General features: G+C 44.6%; 1 protein-coding gene across 3 annotated transcripts; it reads left to right on the forward strand.

Annotated features, from left to right (window-relative positions):
* Positions 1-589: 589 nt before the first annotated feature.
* Positions 590-18542, forward strand: LOC110979602 (SAYSvFN domain-containing protein 1-like). Of its 3 annotated transcripts, none has more exons than XM_022235568.2 (3): positions 590-725; positions 16291-16479; positions 17341-18542. In XM_022235568.2, the coding sequence occupies exons 2-3, from the start codon at positions 16321-16323 to the stop codon at positions 17689-17691; spliced, it is 510 nt and encodes a 169-aa protein (XP_022091260.2). In that variant the 5' UTR covers positions 590-725; positions 16291-16320; the 3' UTR covers positions 17692-18542. The 3 variants fall into 3 exon arrangements, with proteins under 3 accessions (XP_022091260.2, XP_086997361.1, XP_086997366.1); XM_087141235.1 differs by having other exon boundaries at positions 652-738; XM_087141240.1 differs by having other exon boundaries at positions 675-746.
* The last annotated feature ends 41 nt before the right edge of the window (positions 18543-18583 follow it).

Genomic DNA, 18583 nt, shown 5'->3' on the forward strand with positions numbered 1-18583 from the left:
ATGGTGTAGGGTTTGGGGATCTCGGCCTCGCCAAAAAATACACAATTTACCTGGTGTGCACGACTCAATGGAGTAGGGTTTGCCACTCTCGTGTAGGATTCGTGTAGGGTTTTTTGTACAGTGTCTTATGGTGTAGGGTTTGGGGATCTCGGCCTCGCCCAAAAAATACAAGATTTACCTGGTGTGCACGACTCAATGGAGTAGGGTTTTCTACGCTCGTGTAGGATTCGTGTAGGGTTTTTTGTACAGTGTCTTATGGTGTAGGGTTTGGGGATCTCGGCCTCGCCCAAAAAATACAAGATTTACCCGGTGTGCACGACTCAATGGAGTAGGGTTTTCCTCAATATCTTCTGGTGTAGCCTAGGACTTTGTGTTCAGATATGTATGTGATGTACATGTACGGTATATACATGTACATGACGTATCACAGCATTCTCTGTTCAGCTTGATCTATTGCTGTTCAGAACTGTATTGGTTTGAGTGAACAAATTCTTCATCTGCACACAGCATATGTGTAGGGTGAGTAGGGTTTTGTAGGCCCTACAGAAAACATGTGGTCAAAAATGTTACCGCATATCGTGCAGGGTATCATCAATTGAGCGCATTTGCTATGACTTATAAAGTGTGGGATCAGATGTTGCAGTTGTTTTGCCTGTGCTGTTATCGATCATTTTGCTCAGGCCTACGTTATTTGTTCGCAAAGGAGTTCAAGTCAGCTGTCGTTGGTTAGTGGCGGTAGTAAGCTTGTAAATTCATTTTATTGATTGCTTGAAAAGAGTTCCATATAGGCCTACGGACGTCACTTGACACCCTGTGCACAAACCCTATGGGACTGGTCTGAAAAATTCTAGTGTTTTCTAACTAAAAACGACGTGCATGACGTGGTTTTTACCCTTCTACATGTAAATTGAACCAACTTGGACACGTTTTTGCTTTTTTATGGCTAGTATAGGTTTATATTAAATCATTGTAGGGAACAATTACTGGTGTCCGTATATATGGAACTCTTCCCTATTGCTACACATTAGGAAAGAGTTAGCCTAGGGCCCCACTTGACACACACTGCACAAAACCAGCCTGAAATTGGCACGAAATTCGGGCCGGATTTTCGGCCAGCCTGATTTTCGGCTGGACGCTATTTTTACGGCTGCAAGCAACCCTTCACGCAACCGGCTAGAAATTCTACGGAGGCCGATCATGGCATAGCAGAAAGAGCCCATAAACGTCCACAAACAAATTACAGAAAAAAAAGAATTGTTTAAAAAAATCGTTCGCTGGAATGTATCTTAGCTATGAAACAACGTGAACAACAAAGACTCTTTTTCACCAGCAGGAAATACAGACGGAATGTGTACGAAAAAACACTAAGCCTTCATGCAAAATGGTTGAGGGCGCTAGTACAGACAATAATAGCCCCAAAATATTGCCTTCGCGAACGGGTTCGCAATTTGTATACTGTCAATTTCTCTTCTATTAAGGAAATTGGAGGCATATGAACTCGGTGATTTCGGAAGAAGCATGGAATTTAATGGCAGAAATACAAAAGAGTGTCGGAACTTATTTAGAAAGTGTGAAATGCAAAAAAGCAAAAATCGAAATCGCTCTATAATATTGATTCCAGGAGTCAGCGCACCCGATTAGGAACAAAGACGGGGAAAATCGCTTTCTGGGCTGATATCCGTTTTCAAACGATTTTGTACCATCCTAGATTTCAAAAAAGTGTGATTTTCTCTTAAGGAATGTGTAGGGGGGACCCCTGGGCACACTTAATTAGCGCCCCGAATGATTCGGCCCACAGGCTGTCTCAGCCCAATTGATTTCAGGTGTGGCAGTACCAGGTTAGAAAAAAACGGGAACATCACTTTCTGGGCGGATGTCCGTTTTCAAACGATTTTGTACCATCCTAGATTTTAAAAAAGTGTGATTTTCTCTTAAGGAATGTGTAGGGGGGACCCCTGGGCACACTTAATTAGCGCCCCGAATGATTCGGCCCACAGCCTGTCTCAGCCCAATTGATTTCAGGTGTGGCAGTACCAGGTTAGAAAAAAAACGGGAACATCGCTTTCAGGGCTGATGTCCGTTTTCAAACGATTTTGTACCATCCTAGATTTTAAAAAAGTGTGATTTTCTCTTGAGGAATGTGTAGGGGGGACCCCTGGGCACACTTAATTAGCGCCCCGAATGATTCGGTTCACAGGCTGTCTCAGCCCAATCGATTTCAGGAGTCAGCACACCCGATTAGGAACAAAGACGGGGAAAATCGCTTTCTGGGCTGATATCCGTTTTCAAACGATTTTGTACCATCCTAGATTTCAAAAAAGTGTGATTTTCTCTTAAGGAATGTGTAGGGGGGACCCCTGGGCACACTTAATTAGCGCCCCGAATGATTCGGCCCACAGGCTGTCTCAGCCCAATTGATTTCAGGAGTCAGCGCACCCGATTAGGAACAAAGACGGGGAAAATCGCTTTCTGGGCTGATATCCGTTTTCAAACGATTTTGTACCATCCTAGATTTCAAAAAAGTGTGATTTTCTCTTAAGGAATGTGTAGGGGGGACCCCTGGGCACACTTAATTAGCGCCCCGAATGATTCGGCCCACAGGCTGTCTCAGCCCAATTGATTTCAGGTGTGGCAGTACCAGGTTAGAAAAAAACGGGAACATCGCTTTCTGGGCGGATGTCCGTTTTCAAACGATTTTGTACCATCCTAGATTTTAAAAAAGTGTGATTTTCTCTTGAGGAATGTGTAGGGGGGACCCCTGGGCACACTTAATTAGCGCCCCGAATGATTCGGCCCACAGCCTGTCTCAGCCCAATTGATTTCAGGTGTGGCAGTACCAGGTTAGAAAAAAAACGGGAACATCGCTTTCAGGGCTGATGTCCGTTTTCAAACGATTTTGTACCATCCTAGATTTTAAAAAAGTGTGATTTTCTCTTGAGGAATGTGTAGGGGGGACCCCTGGGCACACTTAATTAGCGCCCCGAATGATTCGGTTCACAGGCTGTCTCAGCCCAATCGATTTCAGGAGTCAGCACACCCGATTAGGAACAAAGACGGGGAAAATCGCTTTCTGGGCTGATATCCGTTTTCAAACGATTTTGTACCATCCTAGATTTCAAAAAAGTGTGATTTTCTCTTAAAAAATGTGTAGGGGGGACCCCTGGGCACACTTAATTAGCGCCCCGAATGATTCGGCCCACAGGCTGTCTCAGCCCAATTGATTTCAGGAGTCAGCGCACCCGATTAGGAACAAAGACGGGGAAAATCGCTTTCTGGGCTGATATCCGTTTTCAAACGATTTTGTACCATCCTAGATTTCAAAAAAGTGTGATTTTCTCTTAAGGAATGTGTAGGGGGGACCCCTGGGCACACTTAATTAGCGCCCCGAATGATTCGGCCCACAGGCTGTCTCAGCCCAATCGATTTCAGGAGTCAGCACACCCGATTAGGAACAAAGACGGGGAAAATCGCTTTCTGGGCTGATATCCGTTTTCAAACGATTTTGTACCATCCTAGATTTCAAAAAAGTGTGATTTTCTCTTAAGGAATGTGTAGGGGGTACCCCTGGGCACACTTCATTAGCGCCCCGAATGATTCGGCCCACAGGCTGTCTCAGCCCAATTGATTTCAGGAGTCAGCACACCCGATTAGGAACAAAGACGGGGAAAATCGCTTTCTGGGCTGATATCCGTTTTCAAACGATTTTGTACCATCCTAGATTTCAAAAAAGTGTGATTTTCTCTTAAGGAATGTGTAGGGGGTACCCCTGGGCACACTTAATTAGCGCCCCGAATGATTCGGCCCACAGGCTGTCTCAGCCCAATTGATTTCAGGTGTGGCAGTACCAGGTTAGAAAAAAACGGGAACATCACTTTCTGGGCGGATGTCCGTTTTCAAACGATTTTGTACCATCCTAGATTTTAAAAAAGTGTGATTTTCTCTTAAGGAATGTGTAGGGGGGACCCCTGGGCACACTTAATTAGCGCCCCGAATGATTCGGCCCACAGGCTGTCTCAGCCCAATTGATTTCAGGTGTGGCAGTACCAGGTTAGAAAAAAACGGGAACATCACTTTCTGGGCGGATGTCCGTTTTCAAACGATTTTGTACCATCCTAGATTTTAAAAAAGTGTGATTTTCTCTTAAGGAATGTGTAGGGGGGACCCCTGGGCACACTTAATTAGCGCCCCGAATGATTCGGCCCACAGCCTGTCTCAGCCCAATTGATTTCAGGTGTGGCAGTACCAGGTTAGAAAAAAAACGGGAACATCGCTTTCAGGGCTGATGTCCGTTTTCAAACGATTTTGTACCATCCTAGATTTTAAAAAAGTGTGATTTTCTCTTGAGGAATGTGTAGGGGGGACCCCTGGGCACACTTAATTAGCGCCCCGAATGATTCGGTTCACAGGCTGTCTCAGCCCAATCGATTTCAGGAGTCAGCACACCCGATTAGGAACAAAGACGGGGAAAATCGCTTTCTGGGCTGATATCCGTTTTCAAACGATTTTGTACCATCCTAGATTTCAAAAAAGTGTGATTTTCTCTTAAGGAATGTGTAGGGGGTACCCCTGGGCACACTTAATTAGCGCCCCGAATGATTCGGCCCACAGGCTGTCTCAGCCCAATTGATTTCAGGAGTCAGCACACCCGATTAGGAACAAAGACGGGGAAAATCGCTTTCTGGGCTGATATCCGTTTTCAAACGATTTTGTACCATCCTAGATTTCAAAAAAGTGTGATTTTCTCTTAAGGAATGTGTAGGGGGTACCCCTGGGCACACTTAATTAGCGCCCCGAATGATTCGGCCCACAGGCTGTCTCAGCCCAATTGATTTCAGGTGTGGCAGTACCAGGTTAGAAAAAAAACGGGAACATCGCTTTCAGGGCTGATGTCCGTTTTCAAACGATTTTGTACCATCCTAGATTTTAAAAAAGTGTGATTTTCTCTTGAGGAATGTGTAGGGGGGACCCCTGGGCACACTTAATTAGCGCCCCGAATGATTCGGTTCACAGGCTGTCTCAGCCCAATCGATTTCAGGAGTCAGCACACCCGATTAGGAACAAAGACGGGGAAAATCGCTTTCTGGGCTGATATCCGTTTTCAAACGATTTTGTACCATCCTAGATTTCAAAAAAGTGTGATTTTCTCTTAAAAAATGTGTAGGGGGGACCCCTGGGCACACTTAATTAGCGCCCCGAATGATTCGGCCCACAGGCTGTCTCAGCCCAATTGATTTCAGGAGTCAGCGCACCCGATTAGGAACAAAGACGGGGAAAATCGCTTTCTGGGCTGATATCCGTTTTCAAACGATTTTGTACCATCCTAGATTTCAAAAAAGTGTGATTTTCTCTTAAGGAATGTGTAGGGGGGACCCCTGGGCACACTTAATTAGCGCCCCGAATGATTCGGCCCACAGGCTGTCTCAGCCCAATCGATTTCAGGAGTCAGCACACCCGATTAGGAACAAAGACGGGGAAAATCGCTTTCTGGGCTGATATCCGTTTTCAAACGATTTTGTACCATCCTAGATTTCAAAAAAGTGTGATTTTCTCTTAAGGAATGTGTAGGGGGTACCCCTGGGCACACTTAATTAGCGCCCCGAATGATTCGGCCCACAGGCTGTCTCAGCCCAATTGATTTCAGGAGTCAGCACACCCGATTAGGAACAAAGACGGGGAAAATCGCTTTCTGGGCTGATATCCGTTTTCAAACGATTTTGTACCATCCTAGATTTCAAAAAAGTGTGATTTTCTCTTAAGGAATGTGTAGGGGGTACCCCTGGGCACACTTAATTAGCGCCCCGAATGATTCGGCCCACAGGCTGTCTCAGCCCAATTGATTTCAGGTGTGGCAGTACCAGGTTAGAAAAAAACGGGAACATCACTTTCTGGGCGGATGTCCGTTTTCAAACGATTTTGTACCATCCTAGATTTTAAAAAAGTGTGATTTTCTCTTAAGGAATGTGTAGGGGGGACCCCTGGGCACACTTAATTAGCGCCCCGAATGATTCGGCCCACAGGCTGTCTCAGCCCAATTGATTTCAGGTGTGGCAGTACCAGGTTAGAAAAAAACGGGAACATCACTTTCTGGGCGGATGTCCGTTTTCAAACGATTTTGTACCATCCTAGATTTTAAAAAAGTGTGATTTTCTCTTAAGGAATGTGTAGGGGGGACCCCTGGGCACACTTAATTAGCGCCCCGAATGATTCGGCCCACAGCCTGTCTCAGCCCAATTGATTTCAGGTGTGGCAGTACCAGGTTAGAAAAAAAAACGGGAACATCGCTTTCAGGGCTGATGTCCGTTTTCAAACGATTTTGTACCATCCTAGATTTCAAAAAAGTGTGATTTTCTCTTGAGGAATGTGTAGGGGGGACCCCTGGGCACACTTAATTAGCGCCCCGAATGATTCGGCCCACAGGCTGTCTCAGCCCAATCGATTTCAGGAGTCAGCACACCCGATTAGGAACAAAGACGGGGAAAATCGCTTTCTGGGCTGATATCCGTTTTCAAACGATTTTGTACCATCCTAGATTTCAAAAAAGTGTGATTTTCTCTTAAGGAATGTGTAGGGGGTACCCCTGGGCACACTTAATTAGCGCCCCGAATGATTCGGCCCACAGGCTGTCTCAGCCCAATTGATTTCAGGAGTCAGCACACCCGATTAGGAACAAAGACGGGGAAAATCGCTTTCTGGGCTGATATCCGTTTTCAAACGATTTTGTACCATCCTAGATTTCAAAAAAGTGTGATTTTCTCTTAAGGAATGTGTAGGGGGTACCCCTGGGCACACTTAATTAGCGCCCCGAATGATTCGGCCCACAGGCTGTCTCAGCCCAATTGATTTCAGGTGTGGCAGTACCAGGTTAGAAAAAAACGGGAACATCACTTTCTGGGCGGATGTCCGTTTTCAAACGATTTTGTACCATCCTAGATTTTAAAAAAGTGTGATTTTCTCTTAAGGAATGTGTAGGGGGGACCCCTGGGCACACTTAATTAGCGCCCCGAATGATTCGGCCCACAGGCTGTCTCAGCCCAATTGATTTCAGGTGTGGCAGTACCAGGTTAGAAAAAAACGGGAACATCACTTTCTGGGCGGATGTCCGTTTTCAAACGATTTTGTACCATCCTAGATTTTAAAAAAGTGTGATTTTCTCTTAAGGAATGTGTAGGGGGGACCCCTGGGCACACTTAATTAGCGCCCCGAATGATTCGGCCCACAGCCTGTCTCAGCCCAATTGATTTCAGGTGTGGCAGTACCAGGTTAGAAAAAAAAACGGGAACATCGCTTTCAGGGCTGATGTCCGTTTTCAAACGATTTTGTACCATCCTAGATTTTAAAAAAGTGTGATTTTCTCTTGAGGAATGTGTAGGGGGGACCCCTGGGCACACTTAATTAGCGCCCCGAATGATTCGGTTCACAGGCTGTCTCAGCCCAATCGATTTCAGGAGTCAGCACACCCGATTAGGAACAAAGACGGGGAAAATCGCTTTCTGGGCTGATATCCGTTTTCAAACGATTTTGTACCATCCTAGATTTCAAAAAAGTGTGATTTTCTCTTAAGGAATGTGTAGGGGGTACCCCTGGGCACACTTAATTAGCGCCCCGAATGATTCGGCCCACAGGCTGTCTCAGCCCAATTGATTTCAGGAGTCAGCACACCCGATTAGGAACAAAGACGGGGAAAATCGCTTTCTGGGCTGATATCCGTTTTCAAACGATTTTGTACCATCCTAGATTTCAAAAAAGTGTGATTTTCTCTTAAGGAATGTGTAGGGGGTACCCCTGGGCACACTTAATTAGCGCCCCGAATGATTCGGCCCACAGGCTGTCTCAGCCCAATTGATTTCAGGTGTGGCAGTACCAGGTTAGAAAAAAAACGGGAACATCGCTTTCAGGGCTGATGTCCGTTTTCAAACGATTTTGTACCATCCTAGATTTTAAAAAAGTGTGATTTTCTCTTGAGGAATGTGTAGGGGGGACCCCTGGGCACACTTAATTAGCGCCCCGAATGATTCGGTTCACAGGCTGTCTCAGCCCAATCGATTTCAGGAGTCAGCGCACCCGATTAGGAACAAAGACGGGGAAAATCGCTTTCTGGGCTGATATCCGTTTTCAAACGATTACGTACCATCCTAGATTTCAAAAAAGTGTGATTTTCTCTTAAGGAATGTGTAGGGGGTACCCCTGGGCACACTTAATTAGCGCCCCGAATGATTCGGCCCACAGGCTGTCTCAGCCCAATTGATTTCAGGAGTCAGCGCACCCGATTAGGAACAAAGACGGGGAAAATCGCTTTCTGGGCTGATATCCGTTTTCAAACGATTTTGTACCATCCTAGATTTTAAAAAAGTTGAATCGGCCCACAGGTTGTGTCAGCTGATTTGTATCAACAGTTTCTGACACGTCGTTGCGCCAGCACGCAGATAACACTTTGGTTTTTGTCTTTTTAAATTCAATGGGGTTGATAGGGAGGAAGGACTAATGTTTGAGCTTCCGAGAAAGTTGTGCATTTTTGCAGGAAGGCAACAGCTGTCCAGTCTCTTCCAATGCAACGACTGCCCATTGGTAATGTCTGTCAACACGTAATTCGCCCGCCACCCTGTACTGTGTTGTTTTTGGTGGATCGGAAGTTTAGCTGCCACTTGGCGACGCAAGGGCTCGTTTATTTATTTTGGAGTGTCTGCTTGTAATTCTGTCAATTAATTACTAATACTGTTGACTCGCGTTTGCAAGGTATAATGTCGCGTTTTGGGGTTAAGTGAAGTGGACATTGTTCGCCACCATGATTTTTTCCCCGACTGTTTTGTTGATATTAGCAGTTTTCTATGTGGCTAAGTAAATAGCAAGGGATATTCCGGTATGTTACTCTTGCAAGCAAACTTCTAAGAATGATCAGTTATGATTATTTTGTCAAACTGTCCTAATTATTACAACAAGCTTGCTGCAGTGAATAAGATTTAACAGAGCAACGCATGTTTTTCAGCAACATTAAAAGGGCCTGTGGCTAATGTGTTTTAATATGTATATAATAAAGGGGGGCAACAACATGGACAGAAAAATTGATTACTTTAAGTTTTCATGCACTGTTGGGGGTACCAAGGGGGAAAGAAAGTGTATAGGTGAGTTTCATGAAATTTGAAGTTTCATTTGTCATGACTTACAAAGCAACAGCGGTCTCCTCCGAGGCCACGATAAAAGATAGGTAACGCATGTCAATAAGGCTGGCCCATTAGGTTAGTGTTTCCCACCACAGCACAGAACAGGGTGGCAGGCGAATTACGTGTTGACAGACATTACCAATAGGCAGTCGTTGCATTGGAGGAGACTGGACAGCTATTATCTTCCTACTCACATACCAAAATGCACAACTTTCTGGGAAGCTCAAACACTAGTCCTTCCTCCATATCAACCCCATTGAATTGAAACAGAAAAAAAAAACCAAAATTTAATGAAACTGTTGATACAAATCAGCTGAGAAAGCTTGTGTGCCGAATAAACGTTTTTGGAATCTAGGATGGTTACAAAATCATTTCAAAACGGATATCAGCCCAGAAAGCGATTTTCCCCGTCTTTGTTCCTAATCGGGTGCGCTGACTCCTGAAATCAATTGGGCTGAGACAGCCTGTGAACCGAATCATTCGGAGCGCTAATTAAGTGTGCCCAGGGGTCCCCCCTACACATTCCTTAAGAGAAAATCGCACTTTATTGAAATCTAGGATGGTACATAATCGTTTGAAAACGGACATCAGCCATGAAACCGATGTTCCCGTTTTATTTCTAACCTGGTACTGCCACACCTGAAATCAATTGGGCTGAGACAGGCCGTGGGCCGAATCAATCGGGGCGCTAATTAAGTGTGCCCAGGGGTCCCCCCTACACATTCCTCAAGAGAAAATCACACTTTTTTGAAATCTAGGATGGTACAAAATCGTTTGAAAACGGACATCAGCCATGAAACCGATGTTCCCCGTTTTATTTCTAACCTGGTACTGCCACACCTGAAATCAATTGGGCTGAGACAGGCTGTGGGCCGAATCATTCGGGGCGCTAATTAAGTGTGCCCAGGGGTCCCCCCTACACATTCCTCAAGAGAAAATCACACTTTTTTGAAATCTAGGATGGTACAAAATCGTTTGAAAACGGACATCAGCCATGAAACCGATGTTCCCCGTTTTATTTCTAACCTGGTACTGCCACACCTGAAATCAATTGGGCTGAGACAGGCTGTGGGCCGAATCATTCGGGGCGCTAATTAAGTGTGCCCAGGGGTCCCCCCTACACATTCCTCAAGAGAAAATCACACTTTTTTGAAATCTAGGATGGTACAAAATCGTTTGAAAACGGACATCAGCCCAGAAAGCGATTTTCCCCGTCTTTGTTCCTAATCGGGTGTGCTGATTCCTGAAATCAATTGGGCTGAGACAGGCCGTGGGCCGAATCATTCGGGGCGCTAATTAAGTGTGCCCAGGGGTCCCCCCTACACATTCCTCAAGAGAAAATCACACTTTTTTGAAATCTAGGATGGTACAAAATCGTTTGAAAACGGACATCAGCCATGAAACCGATGTTCCCCGTTTTATTTCTAACCTGGTACTGCCACACCTGAAATCAATTGGGCTGAGACAGGCTGTGGGCCGAATCATTCGGGGCGCTAATTAAGTGTGCCCAGGGGTCCCCCCTACACATTCCTCAAGAGAAAATCACACTTTTTTGAAATCTAGGATGGTACAAAATCGTTTGAAAACGGACATCAGCCCAGAAAGCGATTTTCCCCGTCTTTGTTCCTAATCGGGTGTGCTGATTCCTGAAATCAATTGGGCTGAGACAGGCCGTGGGCCGAATCATTCGGGGCGCTAATTAAGTGTGCCCAGGGGTCCCCCCTACACATTCCTCAAGAGAAAATCACACTTTTTTGAAATCTAGGATGGTACAAAATCGTTTGAAAACGGACATCAGCCATGAAACCGATGTTCCCCGTTTTATTTCTAACCTGGTACTGCCACACCTGAAATCAATTGGGCTGAGACAGGCTGTGGGCCGAATCATTCGGGGCGCTAATTAAGTGTGCCCAGGGGTCCCCCCTACACATTCCTCAAGAGAAAATCACACTTTTTTGAAATCTAGGATGGTACAAAATCGTTTGAAAACGGACATCAGCCCAGAAAGCGATTTTCCCCGTCTTTGTTCCTAATCGGGTGTGCTGATTCCTGAAATCAATTGGTCTGAGACAGGCCGTGGGCCGAATCATTCGGGGCGCTAATTAAGTGTGCCCAGGGGTCCCCCCTACACATTCCTCAAGAGAAAATCACACTTTTTTGAAATCTAGGATGGTACAAAATCGTTTGAAAACGGACATCAGCCATGAAACCGATGTTCCCCGTTTTATTTCTAACCTGGTACTGCCACACCTGAAATCAATTGGGCTGAGACAGGCTGTGGGCCGAATCATTCGGGGCGCTAATTAAGTGTGCCCAGGGGTCCCCCCTACACATTCCTCAAGAGAAAATCACACTTTTTTGAAATCTAGGATGGTACAAAATCGTTTGAAAACGGACATCAGCCCAGAAAGCGATTTTCCCCGTCTTTGTTCCTAATCGGGTGTGCTGATTCCTGAAATCAATTGGGCTGAGACAGGCCGTGGGCCGAATCATTCGGGGCGCTAATTAAGTGTGCCCAGGGGTCCCCCCTACACATTCCTCAAGAGAAAATTACACTTTTTTGAAATCTAGGATGGTACAAAATCGTTTGAAAACGGACATCAGCCATGAAACCGATGTTCCCCGTTTTATTTCTAACCTGGTACTGCCACACCTGAAATCAATTGGGCTGAGACAGGCTGTGGGCCGAATCATTCGGGGCGCTAATTAAGTGTGCCCAGGGGTCCCCCCTACACATTCCTCAAGAGAAAATCACACTTTTTTGAAATCTAGGATGGTACAAAATCGTTTGAAAACGGACATCAGCCATGAAACCGATGTTCCCCGTTTTATTTCTAACCTGGTACTGCCACACCTGAAATCAATTGGGCTGAGACAGGCTGTGGGCCGAATCATTCGGGGCGCTAATTAAGTGTGCCCAGGGGTCCCCCCTACACATTCCTCAAGAGAAAATCACACTTTTTTGAAATCTAGGATGGTACAAAATCGTTTGAAAACGGACATCAGCCCAGAAAGCGATTTTCCCCGTCTTTGTTCCTAATCGGGTGTGCTGATTCCTGAAATCAATTGGGCTGAGACAGGCCGTGGGCCGAATCATTCGGGGCGCTAATTAAGTGTGCCCAGGGGTCCCCCCTACACATTCCTCAAGAGAAAATCACACTTTTTTGAAATCTAGGATGGTACAAAATCGTTTGAAAACGGACATCAGCCCAGAAAGCGATTTTCCCCGTCTTTGTTCCTAATCGGGTGTGCTGATTCCTGAAATCAATTGGGCTGAGACAGGCCGTGGGCCGAATCATTCGGGGCGCTAATTAAGTGTGCCCAGGGGTCCCCCCTACACATTCCTCAAGAGAAAATCACACTTTTTTGAAATCTAGGATGGTACAAAATCGTTTGAAAACGGACATCAGCCATGAAACCGATGTTCCCCGTTTTATTTCTAACCTGGTACTGCCACACCTGAAATCAATTGGGCTGAGACAGGCTGTGGGCCGAATCATTCGGGGCGCTAATTAAGTGTGCCCAGGGGTCCCCCCTACACATTCCTCAAGAGAAAATCACACTTTTTTGAAATCTAGGATGGTACAAAATCGTTTGAAAACGGACATCAGCCCAGAAAGCGATTTTCCCCGTCTTTGTTCCTAATCGGGTGTGCTGATTCCTGAAATCAATTGGGCTGAGACAGGCCGTGGGCCGAATCATTCGGGGCGCTAATTAAGTGTGCCCAGGGGTCCCCCCTACACATTCCTCAAGAGAAAATCACACTTTTTTGAAATCTAGGATGGTACAAAATCGTTTGAAAACGGACATCAGCCATGAAACCGATGTTCCCCGTTTTATTTCTAACCTGGTACTGCCACACCTGAAATCAATTGGGCTGAGACAGGCTGTGGGCCGAATCATTCGGGGCGCTAATTAAGTGTGCCCAGGGGTCCCCCCTACACATTCCTCAAGAGAAAATCACACTTTTTTGAAATCTAGGATGGTACAAAATCGTTTGAAAACGGACATCAGCCCAGAAAGCGATTTTCCCCGTCTTTGTTCCTAATCGGGTGTGCTGATTCCTGAAATCAATTGGGCTGAGACAGGCTGTGGGCCGAATCATTCGGGGCGCTAATTAAGTGTGCCCAGGGGTCCCCCCTACACATTCCTCAAGAGAAAATCACACTTTTTTGAAATCTAGGATGGTACAAAATCGTTTGAAAACGGACATCAGCCCAGAAAGCGATTTTCCCCGTCTTTGTTCCTAATCGGGTGTGCTGATTCCTGAAATCAATTGGGCTGAGACAGGCCGTGGGCCGAATCATTCGGGGCGCTAATTAAGTGTGCCCAGGGGTCCCCCCTACACATTCCTCAAGAGAAAATCACACTTTTTTGAAATCTAGGATGGTACAAAATCGTTTGAAAACGGACATCAGCCATGAAACCGATGTTCCCCGTTTTATTTCTAACCTGGTACTGCCACACCTGAAATCAATTGGGCTGAGACAGGCTGTGGGCCGAATCATTCGGGGCGCTAATTAAGTGTGCCCAGGGGTCCCCCCTACACATTCCTCAAGAGAAAATCACACTTTTTTGAAATCTAGGATGGTACAAAATCGTTTGAAAACGGACATCAGCCATGAAACCGATGTTCCCCGTTTTATTTCTAACCTGGTACTGCCACACCTGAAATCAATTGGGCTGAGACAGGCTGTGGGCCGAATCATTCGGGGCGCTAATTAAGTGTGCCCAGGGGTCCCCCCTACACATTCCTCAAGAGAAAATCACACTTTTTTGAAATCTAGGATGGTACAAAATCGTTTGAAAACGGACATCAGCCCAGAAAGCGATTTTCCCCGTCTTTGTTCCTAATCGGGTGTGCTGATTCCTGAAATCAATTGGGCTGAGACAGGCCGTGGGCCGAATCATTCGGGGCGCTAATTAAGTGTGCCCAGGGGTCCCCCCTACACATTCCTCAAGAGAAAATCACACTTTTTTGAAATCTAGGATGGTACAAAATCGTTTGAAAACGGACATCAGCCCAGAAAGCGATTTTCCCCGTCTTTGTTCCTAATCGGGTGCGCTGACTCCTGAAATCAATACTATAGAGCGATTTCGATTTTTGCTTTTTCGCATTTCACACTTTCTAAATAAGTTCTGGCACTCTTTTATATTTCTGCCATTAAATTCCATGCTTCTTTAGAAATCACTGAGTTCATGTGCCTCCAACTTCCTTAATAGAAGAGAAACTGACAGTATACAAATTGCGAACCCGTTCGCGAAGGCATTATTTTGGGTCCATCATTGTCTGTACTAGCGCCCTCATCCATTTTGCATGAAGGCTTAGTGTTTTTTCGTACACATTCCGTCTGTATTTCCTGTTTGTGAAAAAAAAATCTCAGTTGTTCACGTTGTTTCATAGCTAAGATACATTCCGGCGAAGGATTTATTTAAACATTACTTTTTGTCTGTAATTTGTTTGTGGACGTTTATGGGCTTTTTCTGCTATGCCGTGATCGGCCTCCGTAGAATTTCTTTCCGGTTACGTGAAGGGTTGCTTGCAGCCGTAAAAATAGCGTCCAGCCGAAAATCAGGCTGGCCGAAAATCCGGCCCGAATTTCGTGCCAATTTCAGCCTGGTCTGCACAAACCGTAGGCTAAGACTGTCACCATCAGGCTGAAAAATTCTGAGTTAGGCCCTAACTTTAAGTCTTTCCTTAGTAAACAACTTGATTTTTCCCTCCTAAATTCATCCTGGAAAGAGTTCCATATATGGTCAACACTTGAGGCCCTGGGCACAAATCTATACTGAATTGTCTGAAAAAAATCTAGGCCTAAGTCATGTAAGTGTTGTCTAAGTAAATGCTTCAGAATGTTCTTTGCTAAATTTCACTTTTTAGGACATGTCACACATGTTATCACTTTCTGATGGCTGTTATAACATTTTAAGGGAAAATTAGTGTTGTACATATACGTATATTGAAAGTTTTTTCCTAACTTTTCTGGGCATGTTTTTGCTTTCTGACGGCTACTACACATAGGTCACTGTAGGGAATAATTACTGGCGTCTGTTTATGAAACTCTTTCCACACGTTACATCATGGTTATATTTAATGTCTTGGTCACTTTGTATTAGATTTAAGACGATTTATTCAGATTTGGATATATTGGATAGGAAAACTGAAATTGACCAACGTGCCCGAGGAAGGTCAAACCATGGTCAAACGGTCAAAGGCAGAATATCCTGCTTTGTATAAATTCTAGCGATCATAATAGTTGAAACTTGGGACTTGCATAGAGTAACCAGAACCCTAAAAAGGACCTTAACCCTAACACTCCTCAGTCCTCCAACAGGTGAAGGATTGAGGAGGGTTAGGGTTAATGGACATTGTGTGATGTCAGAATGTTGAGAAGGGATTTGTAGTGTCCTTGTTACTCAAACTAGGACTATCGATTGCTAACGGGATGGAGCAAAATGGACATGGAGCTGTTTTCTTCATGATGTTTGAAAGGATGCAGATATATCTGAACTGATTGACAGAGTACAGTCATGCACACATTTTCTGGATATCCATGCCTCACATGGGTGAATCCTGTCAACTTGGCACTGTGGGCATTGAGGACCGTATGCATGTGTTTGGTACGATTGGTGCCCAGTCGGGGCAATCACTCGCAATCAGTCCATCTGAATGCATGATTTACCCTAGATCCAATTGGGTTTTGTTTCTAATTCACAATTGTGAAGATTCTTTCAAAAAAGGATGGGCCTAGTAAAGTCTGAGATTGCGTGAAAATCATGTGCAATCATGCTGATTGTGCCGAACACATGTACAGTGAAAAGGGCATCCTTACAATCCATCCACTTTTAGATGCTTGTCCAAGCATCCACACTACTTTATGTACATGTAGTTGCCATCAGTGACAGGGACTTTGGTCCTGAATTTGGATATCTGTCTTTGTCAGAATTTAGTCTGTAGACACAGGCCAAACTGAAATGAATAACAATGTGCTAAATGTGGCTAAACTAATTGAGTGAGGGCGGTTGTTTTCTAAGGCAAGCTAGAAATCATTTTATTACTCCGCTAAAAGACACTGATAGCTCCAGGAGCAGTTGTTGTTCCCTCAGTTACAGTATGTTTTTCTTTCAACAGCATGGACTGAAGGGCAGTGCCAGACTGAGAATGGAATCCCAGCTGAGGGAGTACCGAGCTCGCAAGGCACGGGAGAAGATGGAAGAGGAACGCAGTAAGCAAGTGGGAACATGGACACACATTTGGGGAACAAGGGCCACAGCTGAGAGTCAGGATACCAGAGACATGCCATTGGAAGCTACTGCACAGGTATGTGCCTGTAGGGCCCGTCCTACTGGAGCAAGGGGTCATGCTTAAAGAGTGTAGACCCGTCAATTAGTATACCCTATAATAGACACTAAAAGTAGAGAATCCACATCCAGCATGATTAATGACATGCATACATGTACACCAGTTACACCACTTATTGAGTGGTGGTTCTCAGACTTTGCTTGAAATATAGCCAAAAAAATGAAATTACATTGCAGCAAGAAGTAGGACGTGACGTTTTGAGAAAAAAATGAAATCAGAATCAAACCAACAAACCCGTGATGTAAAAACAGCATTGCTATTTACTGCACCATAAAAGTGCTTCTTCAAGTGAAGCAGTTCATGTAAGCACCTCAATATGTTTTTCCAAATGATATTACTGCCACTGGTTCCCCAGTGGTGACAGATGTATGACCCCGTAAGATTGAGGACTGGCACTGGATATACAGCCACAGCATATAAAATGTGCACTCCCCCCCAAAAAAACATTGCATTGTTTCCTATTCATTAGGTTTTTACACATTTGAAGCAGAGCCTTGACAGAAAGATCCATTCTTACTCATGTCGGGGAAAAAAATTTTTATTCCCTTGAATTGTACTTGTTCCTCTTGTTATAGTCCTATGAACTTCTTGGAATCTTTGCCTGGAAACCTCCGGGACCAATCATAACCTAAATTTTCTACAGAGTCATCCAATGCCTTAATAGCCCAATGCATCAAGAACACCTGAAGGATTTGGTTTCAGATCAGGTATTTTAAGTATCGAGTTCAATTCCTGCCGCACCAAAAAGTCTGGGTAGTTAAGCATCAATGTTAAGTCTACATTAAACATACTTGATCTTTATTGTACTTCTGTTGATAGAAGCTGACGACCCCCACTCTCAACAGCCCTCAAGAGTACGTTCCCAGGAATTACTTTCTACGGTTTCTTGCCCAGGATGACTCTATTCTCACCAATTTGACCTTCTTGAAAGTCCTACTATGGATTGTCCTCTTCGTTCTCTTCCTTCACCTCGAGTTTGCGGCTGTGTTTGTGGTTGCCTCATTCTTGTACATTATTTACTCAACCTTGGGAACCAGTCGGAGAAGGGCACCGGGGGAACTCAGTGCGTACTCGGTGTTCAACCCAAATTTTGAACAGATTGAAGGAACTCTGACCGCTGCGCAGTTTGAGCGGGAACTGAAATATGGCATAGGGTCAACAAACAAATGATAATAGAAGTTGGATACATGTGAAAGATTTCTAGCTCCAGATGGGCTTCCATTTCATGCCCATGAGACATCATGGTTGTCTGTTTGGATGATGGTTTGAGTGTTGTCTTTTTAACTTGTGAACAACTCTTATGCTGAAATGCCCACAAATAAGAAACAAACCTGTACATTTACTGTTGGTCTCATGGATATATTTTAGTCAAAACCTGGGAGTATTCTTACACATTTCTGCATACATGTACATGTCTCATTGTTTCTGCAAAGAAAAGGTCTGAAGTCGGAAATAACCATTATTATACCCAGTTACATCTTAACAAAGTGTTGCGATGTTGATAAATGCATTAGAAAAAATCAGTAAAATAACATGTACATGTACATGATGCCTGTTCCAGACATTTCTATTTTTGTTTTTCACGGGATATTATCATTCCACGTCACGTCGCCTTTAATTGAGATAGATTCTGCTAGGATCAGACCTCCGAATGTCCAGCTTTGCCGGATGAGTTTGAAGTACAGAAGCATTCTTCAACTATGCAGTGGCTAATATTGCATATACAGCTGAAGTACCTGAAGCATGCACAGCATTCAAAGTGGCAGTAATGCATCGAGGGAGGGGAGTTGTCAAGGTGATAACCATAGCTCTGTATTTCTTATTTCCTCCTTCCACTGGTGGCCCCTGGACTGGGTTCTTTGTCTGCTAAATGTACCCCTACGAGTTTTCCTTGTACTATTTTGTGTGCCTTCCTTAAACCTGAAATGAAAATTTCTCTGTCTTCTATCAGTGTTTTTCATGTGGCTGACTCTGCCATGTCAGAGTTGAGATACATTATCCAATCAGGTTTGAACAAAGAAATACGAAAATATTCATTCCTTGAGAATAGAGGAAAAGGCAT

The sequence above is a fragment of the Acanthaster planci genome, linkage group LG01 (assembly GCF_054643075.1).
Source record: "Acanthaster planci isolate LZ-2023a linkage group LG01, COTS_SCS, whole genome shotgun sequence".
In the NCBI taxonomy this organism is placed as follows: Eukaryota; Metazoa; Echinodermata; class Asteroidea; order Valvatida; family Acanthasteridae; genus Acanthaster; species Acanthaster planci.